At 41.4% G+C, this 27,442-nt stretch overlaps 1 protein-coding gene across 1 annotated transcript; it reads right to left on the reverse strand.

The window, feature by feature from the left end:
* Positions 1–26,920, reverse strand: HSF5 (heat shock transcription factor 5). Its single transcript, XM_072882501.1, has 6 exons — positions 26,320–26,920; positions 23,152–23,523; positions 15,203–15,300; positions 9,705–10,229; positions 4,484–4,646; positions 1–122 (listed from the first exon to the last, which is right to left on the reverse strand). Exons 1-6 carry the CDS (start codon positions 26,918–26,920, stop codon positions 55–57), a joined length of 1,827 nt encoding a protein of 608 aa, XP_072738602.1. The 3' UTR covers positions 1–54.
* Between the last annotated feature and the right edge of the window lie 522 nt (positions 26,921–27,442).

A 27,442-nucleotide genomic window follows, 5' to 3' on the forward strand; every position in this document is an offset into this window, starting at 1 on the left:
AAGGGAACCCAGCTGGCAGCTGCTGCACATTTTCACATACTTGTCACCCACTTCTCACTCTCTTGTTTCTTCCTGGGGAAAGTACCCCCGCTTGCAAGCCACGTCTACCCGCAGATGGAGATCTAGGAAGAAAAGGGAATGCTGAGTAAGTATCAGTCCTTGTCTATGTTTCACTTGGCAGCATACATAGCAATTGTACTTCTAGCAGGTACTATAAAATATGGCCTGAAAGGCAGGCTGTAACTTGAGAATTTGAGGCCTACTGTTTAAAGAATAGGAATTATTCTAATTTTGCAAAATGTTAAATATAAAATAACAACAAAACAAATCACAGGAAAAGCGCTCCCATTCTTCAAGATATATTATTTATATGTGCACTCACTACCATGGATACCAACTGCCAAATGTTCATTACTATAAAACCCTGGCAGGGTCTACAGAAAGGCCTGTTCTGCTTGTGACATATACCTTCATTTATCCATAAAAGGCACAATTGCCTCAAAGTACGCCATAGCTGGTGCCAAGATCCTAGAGAAAACTCGTGGTATCACAGAGAGGGCAAACAAGAGACTCCTCTTTTGGAAATCACTTTGATCCACAGCAAAATGGAGATACTTCCAACGTGTGGCCAAACCTTGCAGGTCAAGAAAGTGAACAAGTACCCTGATAAAGTCACAACAGCACTACCACTGCAAACGTCACCCGTGTGAACTTTAAACTCTAAACAGACACATTCACATCTTAGGAAAAGTACTCCAGCCCTTGCTCTTTTTCTGTACTACAAATTCAGGCCTAAGAGGCTCCAGTTCTGCACTGTCTGACATTCGCCTCCTGCCAAAGCAGGCTCTGTTGGGAACAAATCTTGAAAATGCATAGGGATGGAGAAATGAGGGGGCTAGTAACAATGCAACTCTGAATTATGTGAAGTTAGGAGACAGCATCTAACATCCACTCATCCAAAACAGCAGACTGCCAGGACAGGTAATTTGAAAGTCCTTCCCTGAATATATAATGAAATAAAGGTAATGGCAACTGAGCTGGAGCAAGAAGCTGCAGTTCAAAGTCCTGAGAACAACTTCACTTTGGGCTTCAGACAGGAGATGTTGAAGAGCTCAGGGCCAGGCCTGTCCCCACATTAACTCTTAACACCTTTGTAGGAGATCTCACTGTGACCTATTAGGAACACTAATGAACTCAATGAAATTATTTTTGACTGGAAGGTGTAGGAAATAGTTCAAGTGAACATATGATAGCTTGGGAGACCTTGCCTGAATGAAGATTTGCCCTTAGCAATTGCACCCATAAATCTATTCACCTTGCAGTGAATGAAAGGGAATGCATAGTGACACAACTGTAGGGGCATAGGAGCGGGTGGTAAATGCCTAGGGCACCTTGTGGCGTGATAATGATGGGTTCATGCAAGTCAGTAGCATCTCAGTATTATGTTTGTGTTCTTGTAGCAAAAAAAATTAGAGGAAGTTGCCAGATTATTTGAAGGACTAGACGACACAAAAAATATATGGCCAGCCATTGAGAAAGAAAGCTTTTTCCTTAATGTATCGGTATCAGCTTAAATGCTTAAATCCAGAAGTTACAAATTCCACCTGCTCCGCTCCGAGATCCCTATTTCCAGAAAGAAGGGCTGCAAACAAAAATTTCTCCGATTGGAATCTGGCCTTCTTATGTACTTTTTTAGAAGAGGAACCACAAACCACAGAATTAGGTCCAGTACAGCTATATTCACTAGCTGAGTGTACCTGTGGAGTACAATGCAGAGGAGATGGGGAAGGATACGTGGAGAAGTTACAGAGGTCCTATCAATCATTCATGAAGTCCGAAAGGACTCCTGTTGCAAGTGTGGATGCTCCCAACATAAGCAGACAGATTTATTCCAAAAATCCCATTTTATAGATGAGCTCAACTAGAAAGTAGTGGAGAAAGAAGATGCATCATTGGGACCTTCAAATCTATGTCCTAAGAAAGAGCCTGGGGCTGAAAAAAGCCGTCCCTGAAAGGTGAACTATCCCTCACACCTCAATGTGATAAACATCCCAGGAACTAGAGAGCCATACCCAGTGTCTCTCAAGAGAAAGAGTGGGAAGGGAACAGATGACACAGCCTATACTCATTTGCAATGATGTATCGTGGTGTTGAATTAAGTTCTGCACCCTCTGTTGCAGCCTCTGACTCCTGGGAGGACTCACAAATAGTTCTTCTCCTCCTACCAAGGAAAACAGTGTCCCTCTGTCAAATTGTCAGGTACAGAGACAACTAGTGCATGAGGAGGAAAGATATGGTTAAAGCAAACACTTGCATTCACAACAAAGAGGAGGGTTCTTCACCCACTGTGTAATTAACCTATGTTAATGACATTAACTTACAAAAAACCCAGTGGATGCTAAATGTTTGCATGGCTTCAAAAAGTGACTAGAAAAATTAATTGAAGAAAAGTTTACTGAGACCTTTTCTACTTAACAGTACAAAAATGCCAAAGATACTGTTGGAGACGGGACAATGGGCTAGAGAGACCTTTCATCTTGACCCTGGTTGGCAGGACGTTCTCACAACTGGTAAACTAGAATTTAGCTGAGAAAGTTGAATAAGTATATTGTTTTTCATCTGAAGAAAACAGATAACCTATTTCAGTGATTTATGGTGCTGCACAGATGGGCTGGCAGCTATGGAGGGAAATCCTGGGGACTGCATTTTAGTAAGACAACAGCTGTCTCTCTTGCTACAGGATAGCTGCAAAAGGCAAAGAAATCTGGTCTAGTTCTTCAAAGGAAAGCAATGCCTTTTCCACAGGGAGGGTTTGATTCTTGGCTCCTTTGTACAGATTATCACCTTGGTTTCAGCCCAGGGCTGCTCCCAGTCACAGAAGTGACTTTTCCTTCCATCTTCATTGCAGTGGCCTTTGGTACCACATTATGTTGGCTCTTGCTGTGTGATATCTAGAACTTGGTGTCACCACATAATAAAGAAAAGTGAATCATGTCAGCAGCCTACTGAAACAGATGGAAAAAAAGCCTGCTCTATAGCAGGACACGTAACAAAGTGCGGGCTCAGAAAACTTGCAAATGAGTGCCCAAAGGAGAAGAGGAAGGCAGACAGGATTCAATCACTTTCAGAGGATAAGCTGTGAAGAAACACCTGGAAATTTTCATGATACAATATTTTGGCACAGGAAGATTAAGGAAGAAGTTGTTTCCAAAGACCCACAGAGGAAAGGAGGTACTGACAGAAAAACGTAGTCAGAGCAATAGAAGTCAGCTTATATTTAAACCTGTTTGCTTCCGGCTCACAGTTGAAACACAGGAGATGGGCTATGCCAGCTTCGAGGCTTGTACCACGTGCCCAATTTATTTTGGGCCAGCTTGAGCCTGCTCATGTTTGGCTCAGGTCTGCTGCCTGTCTCTACCCTTTACAAGTACACCAAGACTAAAAGGTACCACAGTGGAAACGTAGACCTGGATGACTATCACATTTCCCAGAGAGCAGACTCTATGCTAATTGTTACTAATTAGCATTAGCGTAACCGTGTTTCATCTCTATGGAACAATCCCATGGAAACGCTTTCCAAAATGTTCCTGTACATAACTTTACCACTGGCATATTAAGCAAATGTTTTGCTTTAGATATGAAAGCTGAGAAGTTTGCTAATTATCCATGATACCAGGAAGTAATTGAATAAGAACTCTCAATTCTGTGTTTTAAACAAAAGCCTGTCTCTTTCAAGATGGCATCCAACCTTTTTTCTCATCTTCCTGACAAAAATACTTTATTACTTACTTAAATGTTTGAAACTGATGGACGTTATGAGCTGAATTATTAACTAGCATCACTATCTGGAATCTAGAAACTACCCTTTGAAGTGAGCAATAGCTCTTCAAACTCTACAACCAGCTCTTTGATGAACAGCTGTAAGGGAAACAGCTTCTTGCGAGACTTGCAGGCTGCACTAACTCTTCTTCTAGAACAGATCTGAAGTACTCTCTGTGTCCTCTTATGACTCTCTAATCTGTGGACATTTAGGTTTTTCCTTTAGTTACTAGATTTGTGAATTGTTTGGCCTCAGATATTCTGCTGCTTGTTTTTCTCATGTATTTCAGCATGCACATCAGCAGACTGGTACAAAATTTAGTGATCTGAGACAAAAGGTTTGGACTTCTACACTAACTTCATCAGTTTGGTGGCTTTTTTCCCTGTTATTTCAGTACTCACCTCATTACTCAGTGTTTCCTTCATAGCACTGTCACCCTCCAGCAAACATATCTATGGACTTCATCTCAGTATTGTGACATCCAGGTTTCTGACACAACTCCCAGAGCTTCAGGTTTTATTTACTGATATGATTTACACCCTTTTCCACATAAGTGTACTTACACTGCAGACAATAACTAAACTATTCTGATCTCCCCTTTCTGTAATAGTTTCAGAGTAGCTGTCTCAGAAATCTCTAAAAAAATTGAGAATCTCTTCTTACCAGGGGACTTGCCATCGTGTGAACTGTGTCTCCTTTTCCTGCATCCAGGTTTTACAGATGAATCTGTCTCTTCTACAGATTTGTTCACAGGCTCAGCTCCTGAAATGAATTGTCTCTCTTCTGTCTCTGACGTACTAGATTCACATTTAACACTAGTATTTGCCTTAAAACAAACAAACAAACAAACAAACAAATAAAACCAAAGATCACTCAATATTTTCTTGTAATCACTTTAGGGACAAAATAATAACTATTCTTCTCCACTCCAAAAGAACATCTCGCAAGTGTTGAACACCGCCTAGATGGTTTACATAATAAGTGTTTTTAACTCAGAATTAAGGTTGCCAAATTGAAACTCAAGCTCTTACAAAATGTCATACTAAGCAAAACATGAAATCACAAAACTAAAATATACAAAGTTAGGGTACATGTCCTCACAGTCTGAGCTTTGCCCTCAGTTATCAAACTAGCTACAAGAAATAAGCTAGAAGAAATCCAGGTGCACTCACTGTTACCAACACGTGTATTAGTAATGACAGATCTAGCTCAAACAACTTGACAGAGCTGTGTGATGCAAAACTACACATGCGAGCCGCACATTTTTGGTTGGAAATCTTACCCCACCCCACCCAATTGTTAAGACATTAAATTATAATGTGTTGCTTGCTTTTTGGAGCCCTCTGCTGCTGCTCCATATGTATTTTGCAGGCAACCATTTACTGAACTGGTGTATTTCCATGATCATGTGGCAAAAATCTGTAGGTTAAAAAAAAAAAAAAAAAGGCACCAAACAACCAAGTTATGTTTCTATTCCACTGAGGAAGTAAAGGCCCAAAGTTAAGCACTTGGAGTTTACCTTTAGACAGAAAGACATTCTCACTATCACCTGTTCTAGAATATTAATCTCTTCTGCAAATATCCTATCAATCAATACCCTAAAGATGAATGATTGTTCAGAGCCTGCAACATTTCCTTCTAGTAAGGTAAAAAAAGCTTTTGAAAACTGGTATGTGTGAGTTTACAGAAGACAAAAGGTCGTCACACTTGGTAATAAGTTATTAGTAATTCCAAAAATCACACTCTCCACCTTGAGTCTGTTGTTACTCAATGTTAAACATATAAAAGGCAATGTGTATGCATATTAACAGAAATACATATAAAATCTTTGACAAAGTTGTATAATAATATTCAAAAAGGCCTGTGTGAATACAGTAACTGCATACTCCAGGGAGAGCTAGTTCCCCCAACACGCCTCCTGCACCTGCTAGATACCTACTTTACTGTAGTATTTGTTCTTTGAAATGTGCTGTCTGTATGTATTGCATTAGCACTTTTAACAAGGCTGTGTGAAAACCATTTGGCTAGCAATGCCTTTTGTCTAAACTGAACCACAGCTCCTTCCTAGGCATAAAAACAAAGAGAAGGAAGGAGGACTGTAGTTCACTACCTTCACTAGCTAGAATCCAAATTTCGTGAGTGATGATCTAAACCTCTCCATTCCTGGTGACATTTACATAACAAGTTCTAGAAAAATGGGTAAGGAGCCTGCACCAACTAGTGAGAGAAGGGAATATTTCTCAAATATCCCTGACTTGGATACTCCACTGGACAAATGTTCTTGAAACAATTCTACAAATTTCATTCTTTAAAAAAAAGAGAAAAATAGATACACTATGAACTGAAGAGCAATATCAGATAGGGGATGTAGAAATCAAACTGCATTGTTTGATAAACAAACAAACAAATGCATATTGGCATAACCATTCTTAAGAAATTATTACTAGCCTACAGGCTGGAAGAAGTCTAGAAACTCTGACTAGCAGTTCTTCTAAAAAGGACCTGGGGATGCTGCAGTGCCCAGTAAGGCTAACAACACCGTGGGCTGCCCGGGTATGAGCATGGCCAGCAAACGGAGGGAATTTCATTTCCCCCTCACCGCTGAACCTGTACTTGCAATGCTGTGTCCAATTTTAAGCCTTACAGTTGTGTGTGTGGAAACTGAAGAGCGATGATACTGCATAGTACCCCTTTCAGATTCCTTTTTATCACTGTGTTTATAGGATCTTACGCACCAACTCTCTAGTAATGTAATATAAAAAAGGCAGTAATAAGATTTTCATCCTAATAGCATCAGCCTAGCCCACACAAATCTGGTTCCCAAGTTATCTCTTTTTTTTATTGTTTGGTTTTTTAAGTGAACGTGCTTCTGACCATGGATTTACCACATCTGTGGACAGACTCTTCACTCAGGCCTGTAGTTTCAGAGTCCCAAACGTTGTCTGGCGGAGAATCAGACAAAGCTACCAAAGCTGACGGATGTGAATGTTTTGCCTTTTCACTTCAATTATTGAAAAATGCCAAATCTGCTGCATCTCACTGGTTACGTGACTTATGAGACAGCGACTGGACTATACCTATACCCAGCTGGAACCACGATGAGAAGCTAAGGTACTAAAATTAACAGCTCACATGAATAGGGTTTGCTGGATTAACCTTCACCAAAGAAAGCAACAGTTTCAACCTTCAGATAGGTATACTGCCAAGGAGACTGAACAAAATAGGAGACATTCCTCTTGACCAAGCATTACAGAAATGTTGTATTTCCACTTTAAGAAGAAAATAAAATATTTCTTATGAGTAGGAGTGGAATAAAATATGCCCATTAAAGGTCAAAACCTGTAAAAGTCTAGAACAGGAATTCACTGAGGCTAAGAGGACAACGCTGGATCTGAACTATTGAACGTAGTAACTCTTTTCATGTAAAGAATTGCTCTTTAATTTGCTATCTTTTAGGAAATCAGGAAAGCAGAATAAAGCAGGTTTTTACTAAACAGTTCTATGAGGAGGACAGTTCAAGGCTCAATATCTGTCACAAGAGCAAATGCTAGGAAATACTGTGAAAGAAACAGAGAACAAACCAGCAAACATCTTTGTGCCACTGTAAAAATGGGTCGTTTTCCCACAACTTCAATGCTTTCTTCATTTCAAAAAAGGCTGTAGTAGAAACGGATGAAGTTGAGAACAAACCCAAAGCTAACCAGAGGTGCAGAGCAGCTGCCACGCAGAGGAAACTACAGCAGGACTGTACAGTCGGGGAAAAAGACTACTGAGGAGGCTGTGATATGAGATCTGTAAAATCACAAGTGACATGCAGTAAGCAGCCAGGATGACAGTTGAATATCTCTTCTGAGACAGAAACCAGGAAGCATCACATGAAACTAGCCACAGCCATGCTCAAAAGGAACAAAAGGAAGCTCTTTGTGCAACAGATCATGAGCAAAGTATCTCTTTGGTCAAAGGATACTGTATGCTAAAACTGACATGGTTTCAAGGGCTGACTTCAGTCCACAGAAGAGAAACTAAGATTAAGTATACAGTATCATTCCAAGTCCTCAAGTTGAAAGTAGTTGGAAAGTATAAGGAGGAATGCCCTGTTCTATTTGCATGCCTTGTTCTTGCTCTTCCCTATGTATCAGATTACAGCTATTGTCCTGAGACTGGGCAAGACGGACCTTTGATCTGACCCAGCAGAGCTGTTTTGATGTTCTTGTATTAACACCGGAGGAATTTGCTCCTCCTGGGCTGCTACACAGCAGAATAAAACTGTCCTCTGTGCACAGCCACTATTCTGCTGTAGGCTTGCTCTGAAATACATGGCACTGACAGCTACTGAAAGCCTCAGAAGGCTTCCAGATTCAGGGACAAGGAAGACAGCAAACTGTAGGAGCCTGATGGGACTACAAGCACAGACGACGCCTCTGGAGCGTTCTGCACCTGCCATGATCCCAGGCTCTGGAAACACCATGAGCCAAGAGGCAGCTGGGGGGTTAAGTTAACCTTGCCTCTCTTGAGCTATGGAAGAGGAGACTGGTAAGGGAAAGAATATTTCTAACAAAAGGGGGGAATCCATCAAACAAAAGGCCTGATCGTTCCTGAATTCCTCTTCAACACAGGGTAAGCCCCAGTTATTTAACCAGTTAACGTCCAGATAAACAGACCAGGACCAACACTGGGATTCTCACCAGTTACACAAGCAACAGGGCCCCAAAATCAAAATCCCTCTCCCCCCAACAACTCCGTGGTTCACACACTTCATCCCTCAGTTCTTAACAAGGGAGTTTGGACCACAAACTCCAAAGGCCTTCAACAATGCTAAAAACGCACTTCAAAAGTTGTCAAAACTGACAATGTTTAAAGTGCGGTCAACACTTAAGATAACGAGTACTCATTAAGGAGTACTGCCAACTCTGTAGGCACTAGCACAAGGACATGCTCTCCTCTACACAGCACTGAGCAGAACAGTCTGGTCTAGGCTTGAGCTTTGCAGAGCCTTAATCAGAATAGACATCTCTTTCTGTAAAGATACCCAAGAGGAAGATGACTAAGAACAATCAAGTTTGCACCAGCTGAGGATTTCCAAGCTATCAACTTTACTGAAGGCATCAAGATACCTATAGCACAATAGAATGCTAGCTTCAACAGATATACAAAAATGAAATTTTGGGTGCCTACATGCAAGGTAGGTCTCAAGCAGCAGAAACAGATGCAGTCAATCTCTTGCTTTTACTTTGTTTTCAAAACAAAAAAAAGTAGAGCATGCCTTTGCTGCCTTAACAGACTAACATCTAGAATGCCCCTCACTGCACGAGACCTACGATTCTGCATACAGGGAAGACCAGAGACAGGTAAACCAAAGTACAATTACAACTTGTCAGACACCACAAAGTATAAATAAATGCAGATGCTTTATACCATTCAAATGTCAATAAATTATACTTTCCACAGAAAAAAGAAACTTAATAACTGATTGTTTATCAGAAACAATCTAACCATTTAAATTTTAAAAAAATCGTTGCCTTCAGTGGCAATTCTCAAAATACTTTTTTATTTAAGTATGCTATAACCTAAAAAAGCTTCCACTTCATCCCCATGAATACACCTGCACTACATATTTCTCCCATGCAAATGAGCAACCTAACTTGGCCAACACAGGCTAACGCATCTCATGCTCATTAATGTGCGATACCTTTTCATCCCCTCTTCTTTTTTAAATCTTGCTTTACCAAGCAAACCTGTCACTGTCCATTAAAAGCTTAATTAAAGAAGCCTTTAGTTCTTAAGCAGGCAAGAATATTAAAAAGCTATCAGTCCATACCCTAGCATTACTATCTAATATAGTTATCTCAAAAAAGCTGTTGTTTTACCTCCCTTTACCCCTTACCTGCTCTGGATTGAATGGTCCTTCCTGAACAAACATTACAGAGGACTGAGTTGGGCAGTGGTCTGGTTGTTCTCTCACTTTTTCATGTGCTTCCTGTGTGGTGATAGATTCTTGCACTATTTCAGCAGCAGCACTTTCTACAGACACAGTGGTATGGGTAGCACAAAGAAATTCAGAAGGCTGTGATGGAGAACAAGTTACTCCTTGATCTGCTCCCATCACAAATGATGTATCTGAAGCTACAGGAGTAAGAGATTCCAGTTGGCTTTCCTCAGTTGAGGAAGGTGTATCACTATTCTCACTATTAACCAGCAGTGGTTGACCTCTGTTAGACTGAGGGGTTGAACACTGGCTCTCCACAGGTTCCACTTTCACTATTTCAGCTTCGGGTGATGAATGCATCTCATCAACAATCTGAAACACAGCTTCAAGATTTACTTCTGTCTTCTTGTCTTCATCAGATGTATTACAAGGCCAGTTAGAGGGCAGAAATTCAGCTGCGTAAGGTGACTGCACTGGAGGACTCTGGAAGAAACAAAATACAGTGAACTTTTATATCAAAAAATTACAGTGGCAGGACGTGTATTGGTTCTGTAAGGCTTCTGAAGCGAACCTGAACAATCAACTGAAGTGTTCATTTACCCAAAAGCTTGAAAGATTGTCTGTTATTTTCAGTTAAAACAGCAGGTTTAGTTAAAAAAAAAAGGCTACTACTTTGTCCTGGTTTTCATTAACCACCTTACTCTTGGCACGCTTGCTTTCTTCTATTCACTGTCTATCCTGGAGAGAACGGAAGGTTACTTACCAGTACCTCTGTACTGCTTCAGATGCATTGCCTGCATACTCTGTGCACTGCAGGTACAAGTACACCTGAGTATTCAAACCAGAGACTTCCAGTCCCAGTAGGACCTGTGCGGTACATTAGAACCACTCCCCTCACGTGCCACATGTGTGATAGAAAATGATAGAGCAAATCTACCTGCCTTCAGTTCTTCTAAAACTCAAGCATACCTGTTGTGTCTAAAAACAGCACAAACCACAAGATTTTTAAGCAAGAGAAAAAGGCATGTATGCTGTAAATGTGCATATGGACAACACAACTTGAGGAACTCACAGTTACTTACCAATAACATCTTTTTCCTCTTCAAGTGATTGTCCATATACGCATCCACACAAGGGGTGATTCCCAGGGATGCACCAGTCACATAATGAATGGGAGTTCAGACACCTATGAAAACAAATACTGTAGAACTGCCCTGTCTGTCACAGCCTCACCTCCGGACACTCCTGTCTCGACACAGTGTCCCACAAATGCATGACTCCAAGTCTATATAAATCTGTATAAAAGCCCTATAGATCTTCAGGTCAGAAACACTTCTTGGAGAACCTGTAGAGGCTGCCTTTGCCATCACAGAGCAGGTCTGAACGCTTCTAAAATATTTCACTGTAATGACACTGCAAGATGACAGGACACAGTCAGCAATCGAATGATAATTTTTTTAGTAGAATTCATATAAATCAAAGAACATTTAAAACAGAAAGAAGACAATGAAGAGTTTTTCAAAAGCAGCAAGTCCTACCCAAGTGAAATGATAAATCACATTTTAACAGCCAGTGTCTATACTGCTGTTTCTTCTGGAGATGACTCAGAGTTAAAGGACACTGGAAGGGTAATTTCTTCTGACAAATACGAGTCATATAATGAGGTTGAACAGAAACTCAGGTATATTTAAAATACAGTCTTATTTTGGAAGAGATCTAGTATGAAGGATTAGTCCTTAGTGCCTGATTATCCTCAGACCTTCTAGCTGAGGTAATGGTTAATAAAAAGCTACTTCCATAGATTAATAAATCGGAGAACAGGAAGCCACAGGATCACCTACTAGGAAAGCCATATCAGATCAAATGCCAGTGAAGGATTTGGTCTCTCAGCAGCATGAACATCAGAAGTCCCTGAAGGAAATACCACAAAGAGATGAGATCCCTTCCTCTGGCTGTATGAAGTCAAGTCCTGTTGTGGATTCATGTAGATGTGCCAGTCTGCAGATAGCCATAAACTTTGGAGGGGGAGGGGGAAAGAGGGGAAGATAAAACCTGGAATTTGAGAAATTTAGGTTAAGTTCAGCAAAGTCTTTTCATTAAAGGCAAGCCACCTTTATCTTTTTATGATACAGGTTTAAACATAGTTCCTTTCATTTAATATTTTTTTCAGTTGTATTTTTTTAAATATTAACAGAGTGTTTCACTTTTGTTGCATTGCTTGTTTATTGTCTTAAGCAGCCAAGATTTTAAGTAAGATCTGGGTTACAAAGTCAACTGTCCAGGGAGGAGATCATCCCTGCCAAAAACAAACCAACCAACCAACCAACCAACCCACACTGCAACTTCTTCTGCCTCTTCTTAGGGGACCTCAGCTTGAAGCTGTTACAACACATATCGTCTTCTTGGATGCGCTATAGGATCTCGTACACATTTCCAATAGGAGAAAGTGCCCCCACAAAGGTACAATTTAAATCCTTTGAGCTCAAGAGGAAAAATGGTCTAATTCAGCGAAAGTGGTGAAAGGGAAGATGGGCATTTCACTTAAGATTAGCATAGTGTACACAGGAAGTAAAGCACAACCACACCTTTGCAGGGACTGCTAGGACTAAACCAATCGTGCTTGAGTGCTTCGGCAATCATTCAGAAGTAGTTCAGGTTCAATTTCATTTTGAAATAACATGGCTGATTATCATTCCTATTACAAATAAAAGCAAACCACTTAGGACTGCTTTTAAGGTCAGGAAAGTTTTTCTTCTTTTTTCTCCCACATTTATTTCTTCCATTTCCAGTTACCTCTTGCTTCAGTTCCACAAGGAAATACTGACAGCTTAATAACAATGCTAATTACAACAACCAAATAGCAGGGCTGCTAGTAAAAAAAAAAAAGGAAAAAAAAAAATCACTAAAATCCAAGATGCAGCCTCGGTTCACACCTATGATAAAGCAGCAGGAAAATACTGCGCTAATGGTTGTGAGATGCCAGAACTGCTGTTGCAGAAGACAGCAGGAGTTTTCTCTCACAGGACTCATTCCTCTCCAAGGATACCAATTCATCACACTGATCTACACCCCACTTCAGGAGAACCCAAACAAAAAAGAGTATGAAGCTGTTCCTGAGCTCCCAGTTTTGTAACCAGTTGTGATGAGAGTGTAATAGAATCTCTGAGATATGTAATACAAACCTCTGAAACCTTGATTTCAGAAACCTGACAAGAGATATACCTACTATGTCTGGGTATAACCATCTATATCCCCTTGCTGTTCCATGCGCTAATTCTCTGTAGCTTCTTCTGGAGAGCAAACTGCAGGCCGATGGACATTTACTTAGTGGCCTTGTCTGCCCATGTTCCAGGCAGGGTCACCTAGCAGTTTCAGCAGGTCAGGTGTGTACTGTACAAGCCCAGCAGCTGGCCTCCAAGCCCTGAGAAACTGTACCTGTCTTAATCTCTGCTGAATGTAAAGTAATGCTCTCTGCAAGACTGGGTAAAGACTAGCACAAGGTTTGTCTAACAGTGCCTGTTTTTTCCTTCTGAGACCACAAAGCACTGTCTGGATCCAACAGAAACAGGGCTGATAATCAGCTTGCTGACTGCCAGTGTGCTCATATGGCTTGCCGTCTTCTGGACTGGTCCAGCAGTTTTGTATAGATTTTGTCAGTATTATCTTGTAGGCCACAGCGTGATCAAACAGCCTAAAATGCCCTGCAAACCACCCTTCGACAGCATTGCACTGGATTCCTGCAACTGGTGGAAGATATAGAGTGGAACAATACAATGCAAAAGTGCTATTTTTTGTGAAGAATGATAAAAATGCTTAGCCAGCCAGGGTTGGTGAATTTTACTGCTTTTGAGGATTTGTGCCAGTGGTTACTGACGATCAATACACAAGCAGGGCAGGATGATCAATACTGTAGCTGGCTGCATCCCTCAGCAGAAGTTTGGGGAAGTATCTACCCCAGAGCACACAAAAGGTAAAGCGACTGTTCCCCAAAGCTCAGTGAGAACCACAGGCAAACCGCTGTCTTCTGTACCATCTGCACAGCCCCTGTCACCATGTTCCAGGAGAAATGATCTATGCTACACTAAGACTCAGAAATCTCAGGAAGTCCTGTTGATCCATTCGGTACAATACTTGTGTTATCCTGCTCAGAGACAGCCAGTTACTGACCTGGTAGAACTGATTTATGCCACTGCTTGCTTTTGCTGCTTTTACCTTCCAGCAATCTCTGCCCAGATGCACCAGCAGCTGTTGACTGGGAGTTCACTGGTTAGAGTTATATTATCAAAGCACCCACTAGTAAGCGGCCTACATCTCTTTTGACTCCGCACGCTGCCCGTGGACTAGCTTCTCCAAACAACTGATTTTTACTAGACTCTTTGGACACTGTATTTATGTGATCTTTCAGTCTAGCCACAACAACACCCTTGACGACTCCTTTGGAATGAGTTGCTATCCCAAACATTGATCTCAGCCTTCTGAGATACAAACTTATTTGACTGTGACTTCCCATCACTGGGACTGATCTTCATGTCCTGGATTAAAAAGAAGCTCATGATGAAAGTGAGAGGACAAAGATGCACTGTGTGAAAAATAATTATTAGTGTACCAATGGCATGATTGGTCGGTGGCTATTTATATCCTCACACCAACTTGTTATCCGGGCCATAACCTGGCCATCTTGGATAAGCTTATATAAAAAAAAATCATGAATAAAAGACAAAGGTTGATATTGGCAAGACAGGGAACTGGACGATCAAGCTTGGGTAGGTCAACCCTTTTTCAACATACATAAGCATAACTTGCTTTGCTTGTCCTCTGTGAGAGAAAAAAAAAAAATTATGCATTATGCTGTAATAGAAAAGGAAGCCCTTGCATTTTTACTTCAGATCTTCTGATATTTGATAAGCCAGGCCCTCCAAATTAGGTGCAGTTTCCACTGAAATTATATAAAGCATTTACAGTCAGTACTGTAGTTATCTTTAATAAGACATCTCTGAGGTGGGGCCAATTCCAAAAGTCACCTTAGTTTTTCTCATTCATCAAATGAAACTCAGGACTGCAGAAAGCTGTCTGGGACAAAAAAGTGGAGCTGTTTCCCAGTATTTTCATAATATTAAAGAATCTGATTTTGTCCAGGCAAGGACATTCTTCAAAGATAAACGTAGACTTGTTAACTAAAACAAATTCTAGTGAAGTCAAGCAAAAAGCTTATACAGAAAAAAACACTCCACTGATGAGGACACCCACTATGCTGCTACCCTGAAACCTAACTTGAATTACAAAACTACCCATTTAATGTTCAGTGGTTCTTTGAAATAGGTATTTGTAAACCACATTACTTTCACTTTCTCAAGCAGATCAATTTTCAAATTTATATCCTTCCAGAAGTCCATACACCTATAGTTCTTTCGTACAGTCTCCTCCGCTTTCACCTGATTTCAGTATGCTACACTCACCTGGAAAAAGCTGCAGTGGGTGTACGTCGAAGCTGTAGGACTAGCACAGCCAGTCAGAGGATCTATGTGGGCAGGTGGTGAACAACACTGCAGTGCAGCTGCAAGAATTCAAACACAGCTATCAGACTCCAGAATTTGTGTTTGGTATGCAGAACTCTATTGCTTACTTTGATTAAACATTTCAATAATCACACAGTAAACTAAATTCCAGAAATGTATTATTAGCTCCCAGGTGATTTTAAGACTGATTTCTTCATCTTAAAAATATTTATTCTAATATATGTGTACATATATTAAATATATATATTGTAAAATTGATATACACACACATAGAAACTTCATAATCACAGTCTTTCGTATCTTAATATCACCTTTTTGATTTGGCTGCTTGACTTTCTCATCACAACATACCACAGAAAGTGGATTCATGTAGGAAGAGCCTAGATGTTCATACACACACACACTCTGAAATTAAACAGTGATTTCATTATAAAAAGCAGCTCTGTAGATGAGGCAGTATTCAGCAGGTATTATTTTCTGGTGACACCCAGAGATAATTTAAAAGTAAAGGCATTATTTGCAGGACAGATAATCTTTAAAATCTGCAATCATTCTGAGAGAGAGAGAAATCCTTGATGAAATCAAATTCAGTCCAATGTTCATAGTAAGTAAATGTAATAAGTATAGCTTGAGATGGCAAACAGATCAGATAATTTATTTGCAATGCTTGACACTTACGGGGGATTTCACATGAGACAGTTGCTATGATAACCAATTTTTTTTTTTTAGTATCTACACCTATTGAGCTTTTTAATATGATGCTGCTGAATTTTTGTGCAGTTTGGAGCAACAAACATAGGAGCTAAACAACACAGAGAGAGCTAGTGGACATCCTTCTAAAGAAGCTTGAGATATGTGTATGACTCATGTTACTTCAAAAGCTAATTCTGAGCAACTTTGTGATGAAATCTGGACATCTTTCAGAAGAATATTCTATGACCTGTGAACATATTACAATTCTGGATGTTGCCAAAAACCTAAATGATATTTTCACTCACTGGAAACTCCGAAGTATGTTTACAAATCCCAGAAAACCACCAAAGAAAACTTTTGAAGGGCTATTGTAAAAACAGTCCAAGAGAGCAATGACAAAAGAGAAATTTCTTGTAACCCGCTAGAGTGATTCTCTACACTTTACAAATAACCTATTTTCTAAGAAAATAAAAGGAAGGACCTGAAGGAAAAAAGTGCTTGTGAAATAGTAGGTAAGTGTAAAACATTAAGTCCAGACCATATGCTATAAAAAGTTACAAGTAAAATATAAATGACAGTACTCTTACAGTCAGTAGAGCTTATAGCAAAAGCAACTCATTAATCAAACAAATTGTTATGTTTGTAAATCAAAGTGAAGAGAACAAAAATAACTGTGTAGAAGACTAAACTGATGACTGATTCTGAATGGTTCTGAAATGCACAACGTTGCATAAAAAGCATGGTTTACACTCACAAGAACTTTTTTTTGGCCAGCTCATAGGCTATGGCAGGGACTGATCTAATAGCAAGAACAACTGCATCTGTGGAAATATCATGGGAGACACAAACGTAGTCTTAACGGTAGTCAGTCAAGAAGCAAATCCAACATAAGATGGAGGCCAACTTTAGATAGGTACCACTCATCACCCATAGTCACAAAACAACTTTTTAAATAACACTGAAGAAAGCATTTACTGATGGGCAGTGTTATCAAAGGCGAAGGTGTCGATTCATTTATAATACTTCAAGGCTTCAAATTGAATAAGATTCAACAAACATACCTGCTTCACTCACATGCTTTTGTCCTACCCTGTTAATTGGAGAAAAGACATTTTGAAGCTCTTTTGTCCAAGGTGTAGTTATCCTAGTCATACCCTGAAGAAATTACCAGCTAAAGCACATTCTGTCACCGGCTGTTATGAAATAACTGACAGTGAACACAGATCTCATTTGAATACTAAGGAGACAAGGATGAATGGCATCTTACCGAATAAATGAATATTTACTGAATAAATTAAGAAGAAGATACAGCTCCCTCCATCAAACAAGATGGATCTGCCTCAAAATAGATTTGGTTTCTGCCAAAAAAAAGAGATGTATTTCTGCCCATACATCTGCCCATCCCCAATATCTTTGGATATCCAAAGAGGCTGCAAAGAACTCAGGCAAATAAATCAATACTTTTAAAGGAAGTTATTCAGAAGTACATTAACAAAAACTTTATAAGCAAATACAAGCTATAAATCTGACATGTGAATAAGAAAAATTAGAAGGAAATACAAGGGAATAGAAAATCGGTTGACACTGGATAATATACAAATGGGGAGGAGTCAACAAGACTTCTTTTTGTTTAACAGAAGTCACCCTTCATTGCCCTTTTGAAAGACCTCCAGTAGGTAAACAAATATGGATAACTGTGATCTTGCTGATTTGATATTTAGATTTCCAAAAAGCTTTTAACAAAGTCATAATCAGAAACTCTTACGAAAACTGAGCAACAACAGCATAAGAGGGAAGGCTGTACGTTTAAAAAATAAGCTGTTTTAAAGACACAACACAGAAGATAGGAATAAATAGGCACTTTTCACAGGTAAGTGAGGTCACCAGTGGAGGTCCCCAAGGACCTGCGCTGGAATTCATGCTGCTCATCATTTTACTAAAGTACTTTAAAAACTGAGTGCGTGAGCAGCGAGGTGATGCTTGCTGATAATACCAGGTTACTCATGTCAGAAAAGAGCAGTCAGCTATGAAGATGTGGAAAAAAACCCCCACCATATGAGTTTCCCAAAGCCACCACCCACCAGATAAAGCTCTGCACTCGGGAAAAATAAACTAGTTTCACACAGAAAATGATGGGTTCTTAGTTGTCAATCAATAATCAGGAACTAGATCTTGGTATTACAGTAGATAGTTTCATGAAGCTATCAGCTTGACACTGAGCAGCTGTCAAAAAGACCTTCAAAATCACAAATGTAACAATCAGATTGTTAGGAAATAATAGAAAAGCGAACAGAGAATGAAATAGGAACATTATTACTCCACTGTATAAATCCGTGATTCACCCATACCTTGACCACCGTGTATATTTTCGGACTCTACATCTCAGTAAGAAAATAACAGAACAGGTTACAGGGAAGGCAACATGGAGGATGTACAGAACACTTTCCTGAAGGAACAGCTAAGTGAGGCAGGACTCTCCATTCTAGAGAAAATGCAACTGAAGGAACTAAGATAGCAGTATTTAAAACCATGATCGGTGCAGTGAGAGGGATATGGATATAGACACATTCACACAAAAACCAAATGGAGATTTAATGAATATACAGTAGGGTCAAAAGAGACAAGAAAAGGTGGCTCTTTACACAAAATGCAATTAAGCTGTGAAATGAAGTCCTTGTCACAGATGTTGCATATGCCACAAGTCTACATTGGCTGGGAGAAATAGACAAGTTCATGGAAGTGAAATCCACCGAGGGCTATTAAATACAACTCGTGTTATGGTTTATTAATTCCCAGAGCCCACACTGTTGGAGTATTTTGGAAAAGCATCAGTCCATGCTTGCTCTACTCCTGCACTCCTCCTTGGGATTACTGTCAGAGGAAATTATGAGCTATAGGTACATTTGGTCTGATCAAGGCGAGCATTCTTGTCTCCAAAGCAGAGAACTATTCATTAGAGAATTATTGAGGCATTCATTAAATCCTGCTTTCTCAACACTGGAAAAATTGCATGAATTGTATAAAAATAAGCACATGAAACTTAGCTGGAGGGATGACAATATTAACGTCACATTCTTATATACATCTTCCTCCTCTTGAGACAATATTATTTTGTGGGCTCTCAATGTTTCAGTAGAGAACAACAAATCAATTGTAATCTTTCCTGAAGACATGAAGGCTACAGCTCTACCAGTAAACTAAATGCATCCAGATCCATTATCTGGCACAGAGTCTGTTAATACTATTAAAATCTCTTACACTTCCAAGTCAAAACAGCCACATCCAAACAGCCTGTTGGGAATGGTTCTGAGCCCACGCCAACCACTGAACTAAGCACAGCCCTTTTGGGGGAGAGTGCTAACCAGGCTAATGATCTAACGATAGAGCTGAGCAAGACACCCAGGCACTTTCCTGGCAAAGTCTAATACAGTAGCATAGACACAGACAGCTATGCTTGAGCTCAGCCACAGTTTTATCAAAGATGTATCTTGCCAAATGTATCTGGAAGTTAGAACCTAAATGTAAATAAGATCTAAGTACATCAAAAAAGCTCCATGCTTACAGTTTGATGTGCACACATCTGTACTGCATGCTTTTTACAGGTTCCAACACTACACGCAAGCTCAGGAAAGCTGAAAGCCCAAAAATAAATGCAAATCCAGCATGATCAGCAGCAGATCTTTTCCGATCTTGAACAACCATCATAATTTCTCCAAAGATCTGTTGGAAATTGAAGGAACGCATGTATCTCCTCTATGCATTGAAGACAGCAACAGACATTAATAAGCATTATTATCAGCTCAGCTGGGCCAAGGGGCACGAGACTGACACTCTCCAGCATCTTCCATTCCACGCAAGCACGCACTACATGGGAGATACCAAGGAAGAACCTTAAGACCATCCTTTCATTGTGAACTTATCATGTCAGGCCCAAAAGTTATGCCTAAGAGAAGCTAGTTACTCATCAGACAACTGGGTCAACAGTACTCAAAGCTGTGCAGGAAATTCGGGAATGCAGCTGTGCCTGTTCCTGCCAGATCAATTAATACATCGGAATGGGCCTGAATACAAAAACTACGCAAGCTCTGATCCTTTACCAACCAAAAGACTGATGAAAATGAAGATGATACCCAAGGTCTCCTCAATAAGGGAAAATGGGAAAGACAATGTTGTTTGAATGTAGACATTTAGGTGGGATTAATTGCCTTACTGCTACATAGACTCAGATGTCTAGCAGTTGTCCACTCTCTGCACAGTCAATGAACAAATAGGCTCATCAGAAAGAAATTAATTGTCTTCCAAAGGCATATGTCTAAGAAAGTTGGAATGACTCAGCCTCTGGGAGGTGCCTGTTTCTCTCTACCGGCTATATATGTAATCTAGATGACAAGCCCAGGCACGTACAACTAACTATTATACATTCAGATGAATCTTAGGCAAGATGAATCCTACAACTAGTTTTACAAGTGCGTTACTAATGCATCTAGCCTGCTTTTCTCAAAGGAAAATATGGTGCTATTCATGCTGTGTTAAAACAGATGTTTTCAGCTGCTTATTTATTTTAAGAATCCCCTTTGGACCGTGTGAATTTTAAGCCTTACATACAAAGAAAATTATTTATCTTAACAGAGGGTGTATCATTCAGAATAACATGACTACTCCTAAGCTACCACTCACCAGAAAGGTTATCATATGTAAAGGAACCCTACAGCCCCAGATGTATTTGAAAGGCATGACTGCACTTGCAGTGTCAGGTGGCACCAATAACTAACATTTCTCACATAGTCTCCTTGACTGATTTTTCGTTATTAGGACACTCTCTGATAATAAAGCTTCACTGCGTTTCTTTGATGCTATCCTACTACTATCAAAGGTTTTGCAGATAGTTGAAAGCAAACAGAACTAAATCCTTAAAATAATTATGGTCTAATGCTAGCGGGAAAAAAAGATCCAGATGAGCATCTTTTATTTTACTGCCCTTTCAACAAGAATCATAATGAAAAACCAGGGAAATCTTTTTGTTGCTGAAGTTAACAAACAAGTTTGAATATACATAAAAATAAATCTTTTCATAAAGTTCTACTTTGATTTAATTTAATGGGACTTCAAAAGTGAAATGAGAAGAGTCAAGAATAAGATTGAACATACATTCTTTAGTCCCCTCACTTATGAAATGCATATTTTAAGATTAACTATCACTTTCCAAATAAGCTAATCTTGGTGCTGTGCTTTCAAGATGAAGGAAAGCAGACTTTTTCATGTGGACATATGAAGAAATACGCTTTCAGCATTCTGTATGTTATAATACACAGAAGAAAGGATAGTGGAGAGATTAAGAGATACACAGGAACAGAAGTAAAAACACTGAGACAGTCCTAAGTGACAGTGAAAATTGAAAGATTTATAATACTCTCTAGTGAAATGTCAAACATCTTCTCAGAAGTACTAATTAATTCATTGGAGTTTTCAAAAGCCTCAGATTCCATAAGTTTCTCTACTTTAGTTTGAATTACACCTTAATTTTTGTACCTTTCAAAATCTGGTATGCTTTCATCATGCTCTCCCCTGCCACCTCCCGCCCCGGAAATTCTACCTGTACAACACAGCCATTTTATTCTTTAAACTTTTATAACTCCAGTGAGAGAGACTAGCATCATCCAGTCATAGAGCTCTACATATTCATGTCTAAATCTACACTAGTCTCCCTCAACTCCTCTACAGTCAGTACTGCAAAATAGGCGCTTCCAGGACATGAGTAATCTCCCCTCAAGACAAACTCTAAACCGAGCTCTATGAATCGCACCCTAGAGATGCCCATTTCCTTCCCTTGACTATAGAAGAGGTCTGGGGAACAAGTTGAGATACAGACATCTAAAATTCAGTATGATTAATTTCAGCCTATGCTCTGTAATGGACAGAAACATGAAGTGGGGACCACCTCCCACCTGAAGCAGGTATTCTGGATGGGGCTTTGAGCAACCTGGTCTAGTGGAAGGTGTCCCTGCCCATGTCAGGAGGATTGGACTGGATCATCTTTGAAGGTCCTTTCCAACCCAAACCATTCTATGGTTCTGTGATTCTCAGGACACCCTGCTCCTGGGAGGAGACTTAATAGTTTGCAGCTGGTAATGCAGGCTCTAGCCACCACAGTAATCTTTGCAAATAGCACAGGGCAAGGAGCATATGGCAGAAGTTGCCCGTGTCTTAAACATTTAAGAGTGTCCACAAGAAATTCCTAGCTCCTCAGAATCCTTCCTTGACCAAAATGATGTTACGGAAACTAGTGATTATTGTCTGAAACATTCTCAGCAGAGGTCTCAGAAGGCACGCACAAAAGACGTGAAGATTTCACCGTGTACTTGGAGAAAGACAGCAGGCACCACATGTAGGATTTCTAAACAGGGATATCTATCTTAGTGAAGGTGCAGCTGCCAAGGGAGGAACACGCAGAGTTCCTGTAGTTTGTTCAAGGAAAGAGTCACTATGTTCTGAGTTTCAGAAGTTTTAGAGAAATTTTAAAAAAAACAAACATACCACCACCCCCCAAAAAATAACCTATCACGTGATTTTTCCAATTCAAGGTAAGGGCAAGGAAAAGAACAATAATTTGCTTCAACTTATCTTCTGAAGAACAAAAACACTTAAGTGAGACTGAAAATTTTAGCAGAAACATTTTAGAAACATAAAAAAAAAGACAACATTAAGAAGCTAAGCAAGAAAAAAAATTACTATATGAAAATAGTATGAGCAGAATGAAATATTCTACCCAACACTTTTGACTGATCTTCAACTTTAAAAACTCAACCTGGGAAAACATGAGACCAAGGACTCGTATATTACTTTTCAACAAGTTCTCAGTGCTTTAGTATCATCATCCTAGTTTTGCTTAATTAAAAAACAAAAGAAAGTTAGCCTAACACTGACTAGTTGTGGAGAAATGTTTTTCTCCTTGCCCTTTAACCTCAACAGAGAGGCTATCTGGAAAATCACCAGGGGACACTCAAAATCTGGAGGAAGGACAGTAATACCAAACAGAAAATCTTTTTGCTTTAAAGGCCTCTCTTCCTTTTAGACTTTACACTTTTTATGTAATTCTCACTTGAGACATACATATGACAGAGCATTGTAGAAAAACATTTTAAAGTATCACTTTTAAATATCTTTTTGAAAAGCAAGTGCAGAAATTATTTTCATACCTGTTGGATGGTAGGCTTGTGAGTACTGCATTGAAGATGCGTAGCTGCTGTATTGTGGAAGGGAAGTGGTAATGGTTTGAGACCCTTGCTGAAGCGGCAGAAGAGAGGCAACAGGCCGGAGTGTGTATGTGACCTCTGTTGGAAACCTTTGGAGTACCGGAAAGGCAACCCCTTTATCTGGAAAAGCTGAGGAAGCCCCATGCCCTGGAAGCAACCCAAGAGAGCCCTGCCATGTTCTGGAAGGGACTGGAGTCCGATCTAAACTTTTTGTCGGTAAAGTGCCGTGGTTCTGGGATGAGGTCGACATGTAGGAATAAGGAAAGAAATTGTCTCGATGATAAGGTTGAGGAAACTGTCCTACAGTCAGCAGTCCTGCAGTGGGTACAAAATAAAGTGAAACAAGTGTTAAGGAAAGGAGTTTTCACAGGCAATGAAAGGCAATATGAGGAGCCAAGGCTCTACAACATTATTTGGGAACACTACCTTTGCTCTGATATACTTAACCCAGAAACAGACTGTATTCTTACACCTGAACATGCAGTAACTGCTGCAGTGGCATATTAGTGCAGTGCCAACACACAGCTGCCTATGTAGCATTCAATCTCCTTAAACTTGCAGTAACAAGTTATCAGTATTTAGAAATGTGCTATAAATCAAAATGCGTAGTAACTTACTAAACCAAACAAAAGTAATTTAGAAAGTACTGTGTGTTAAATCAGACAATATGTTAAGGAAAAAAAAAAGGGAAATCATAAACACTCCAATGCTGAAAGCTCATAGCCAGCTAAGGGAAGGGCGATGTCAAAATCCTCCAAGTGACTTTGAAAGTACTTTATGACAAGTCATTTAATTTGTCAAGAAAAAAAATTCAAAGCCAACTTTTTTCCAGTCAGCTCAACTAGTTCAGTTTAGACTAAAATATCCCAAATTTTGCCATTTAGTTATTTCCTAGTATTCCTTTTATTCTTCTCTCAGTTTCCTCTCTTAGTCATTCATTATTTCATGGAATGGTATTTGCTCTTCTACCGCAACAGCTCAAGGTTGTGGTGACTTTGTTGAAATGCTGACAGTAACACTGAGAACGCCTATGCTCATCGAACTCCTAAAAGAACCACTGCATTTGTGACTTTTCCACAGCATTGTATATAGCCATGCTAATTGAAAGTTCCAGGATGGTTGACGTTGATAGGGTTTATGTAGAAGCCAAGCTTTCTCAGACCTGTAGTTCCCAGTTCTCACTCTAAAGGACTTTTTAAAAAAATAGCCTCACATTTACCTCTTTCACTCCCCTGGTGGGAACTAATTCAAGAAGTGGGTAACATACAGTCGTTATTCCTCAAGTTCATATTAAGTCATTAAGAATCACTAAATAAATACAACCTGGCCCTGAAAATTTACTAAGAGTTAATGTATAGGACCGTTCATCTCCTGTTCAGTATTGTTACCATATATAAACAGAGAATGAATAGAGGTATGAGAATTCCTTTGTTTATATTTTACCTTTCATTATCTAGTTTTAATACATAAACAAGACACCACAGAATGCCAAGTTACGAAGCACCAGTTGCTTTACAGGAATTGCTCCTGGATGTTTAACCCAGAGTTACGTGCTGCAAGACATTTGGAACAGACTGACGATTTGCAAACAAAAATATCTTTTATCTATCAAATTACCTCACATTTACAGCAAAGACATGCCCCTGAATAGTCAGTACAGCGTGCACAGTAAATTGTCAGCCTGTCAGAACTCGACTGCATATAAAACCCGACGTCTTCCTTGTTTTTTCTGTCTTTCTAGAAACTGAGACTCCTAGCACAAAAGCTCTCTAAAACTGCACCCATAAAAACAGAGGTCAAAAAATTAAAAGGCTCAGTCTTTCTTAGCATTTACTCTAACAATGGTCTGCATTACATCAGTCAGACCAGATTTCGTTGAAGAAGTCTGTAATGACTCATCTTAGTCTTAACAATGTTAACACCAAATCTTTAACTTAAAAGCTTCCTAGCCTCAGTATTGAAGTAAGCTCCTTCCCTTCTCAAATGCTTCATTTTGTTTTCTTGGTGTTACAGGTGTAGTTCTACACACATCATAGAAACCACATGAATTAGATGACAATTCCTACTCTGAAACAGTAACCAAGAATAAGTATCATGATAGCCTACTCTGTTCTAAATGCAGGTTGGTACTGCAGGAAGCAGTGCCACCAACTGCTTCTCCCCTTCTCCTGGTCGCAGTCCTGCCACTTCTCCCGCGCCGAGCCTTACAGCCCTGCACCCACGTGGTGCACCACCCTGGCCCGAGAGCCAGCCGCAAAAAGACTGCTCAAGTCTTCTCCTCAGACCGTTGTGCTGAGCCAACACAGCTGCTGTATCAGCTGCAAGGAAGATGATGGTTGACACGCAACCAAGGGAATGGGAAGCAGAACTGCTCTTCTAGTAGCAGCCCACAGTTCGATCAGACTAAGAGCAGTACAAAACAAGATATTCACACCTTCCTTACACAGCATCAACTACAATGCTCTCAAGCTTATATGGAATTTGTGGAATAATCCTCTGAGAGCTCAGATTTGTCTTGGAAAACTCAGATCCTCTCAAGGAGAGTTAGAAAGAAAGAAAACACGTTCTAGGGCTTTTCCACAATATTATTTTCTATTTAGCTCTCACCTAGTCATTCAATCCTCTTTAAAAACTATCTAGCTTGTAATTCTTTTTCAGGAGACAACTGACAGAAATCTTACCACCAGGTCTTTTCTCCTTTGCACAAAACTGACAGGATGCTCTAATTGTCACTTCACATGGCCCATCGTTTCACACAGATTTAATGAGAGCTTATTAAGCATCCCTACCGACAGGCAAGGAGGAGTAACGTTCATCTGGTAGAGCTGTGTCAGCTCCACAGAGATCAGGCAAGGGTGTTCTTAGTGCAGTACACACCAGGGACTGTATTGTAGTCTACAGGCAGACTGAAACACATGAATCATGTGACCCATGCTTACTGGCAGATCTACCTGCATGAAGAACAACCGTTTTCCTACACCGGGTGAACTGAGTGGCCACCAGCAAGGACAGGTAACCCTCCTCCCTCAGGGGAGTGCAGATTTTCAAGCCTCATGCCACCCAGCGCTTGTCAAACCCACCATGGCCCCCGCATGGCCCACCCCGCCTCACCAGGCCTGTTGGCCTCGCCGAGCGTCGAGGGCGGCAGCAGCGGGTCCCCGTGCAGCGACGTGCCAAGCAGCCGCTGGAAGCGGTTGGGCGGGCGGCTGGTCACCTCCAGGCCGGCTGCCATCTTCGCCTTGTTGGCGCTCGTCAGGCGCTTCAGGTGGACGAGGAGGTCAGGGCGGTCACGGCGAAAGTGGGGGCTGTGGAAGTGGTGCAGGGGCCCAGCAGAGCTGCCGCCATCGCCATCGCCACCCCCCAGGCCCAGCGCAGGCCCGGGCCCCACCACGCTGCCCACCGGCCCCATCACCACCTTGCGGAAGCCGTAAAGGTTAAGCTGTCGGATGAAGCTGGTGAAGTTCCTGGTCTTGAAGACGTCGGCGGCTCCCGCCACCCCATCGCCGGCCGGCCCCGCGGTGCAGGCCGGCCCCGCGGTGCAGGCCGGCCCCGCGCCCAGCAGCTCGCACTCGAAGAGCGGCTGGTCGATGAGCAGCCCCTCGCCGCGGGCGTCCCAGCGGATGGAGCGGAAGCTCGGGCTGTTCACCAGCCGCCACAGCTTGGCCGGGAAGTTGTTGGGATTGATGAGGGCGGGCAGCCGCGGCTCCTCCATGGCAGCGGGGGCGGACAGACGCAGTGGCCGCTCGCGCTCCAACGGCCGCCGCGCGAGGGCCGCCCCGCCCCCAGCGCCGGGGCCGGCCCGCGCACCGCCCGGCACGTGCCCGGCTCACGACGCGCTGCCCGCCGCCGCCGCCGCGCTCGGCCCCGCCGCGCCGGTGCCGGCGCCCCCATCCCCTAAGCCCCATCGTCCCCTCAGCGCCGGTGCCACCCCAGCCCCGCCATCCCCCTCAGCCCGGCCAGTCCCCTCAGCCCCGCCATCCCCCTTAGCCCCCGCTATCCCGCTCAGCACCTACAGTCCCCTCAGCCCCGCCATCCCCCTCAGCCCGGCCAGTCCCCTCAGCACCCACAGTCCCCTCAGCCCTGCCAGTCCCCTCAGCCCGGCCAGTCCCCTCAGCACCCACAGTCCCCTCAGCCCCGCCATCCCCCTCAGCCCGGCCAGTCCCCTCAGCACCCACAGTCCCCTCAGCCCTGCCAGTCCCCTCAGCCCGGCCAGTCCCCTCAGCACCCACAGTCC

The sequence above is a fragment of the Ciconia boyciana genome, chromosome 17 (assembly GCF_034638445.1).
Source record: "Ciconia boyciana chromosome 17, ASM3463844v1, whole genome shotgun sequence".
Lineage (NCBI taxonomy): Eukaryota > Metazoa > Chordata > Aves > Ciconiiformes > Ciconiidae > Ciconia > Ciconia boyciana.

Coding starts and splice junctions, on each gene's coding strand:
- HSF5 (XM_072882501.1), bottom strand. CDS start 26,920: ATGGAGGAGCCGCGGCTGCCCGCCCTCATCAATCCCAACAACTTCCCG. Junction 23,524..26,319: donor CGGCGAGGCCAACAGGCCTG/GTGAGGCGGGGT, acceptor TACCCACTGCAG/GACTGCTGACTGTAGGACAG. Junction 15,301..23,151: donor ACAAGCCTACCATCCAACAG/GTATGAAAATAA, acceptor GAATTCTTGCAG/CTGCACTGCAGTGTTGTTCA.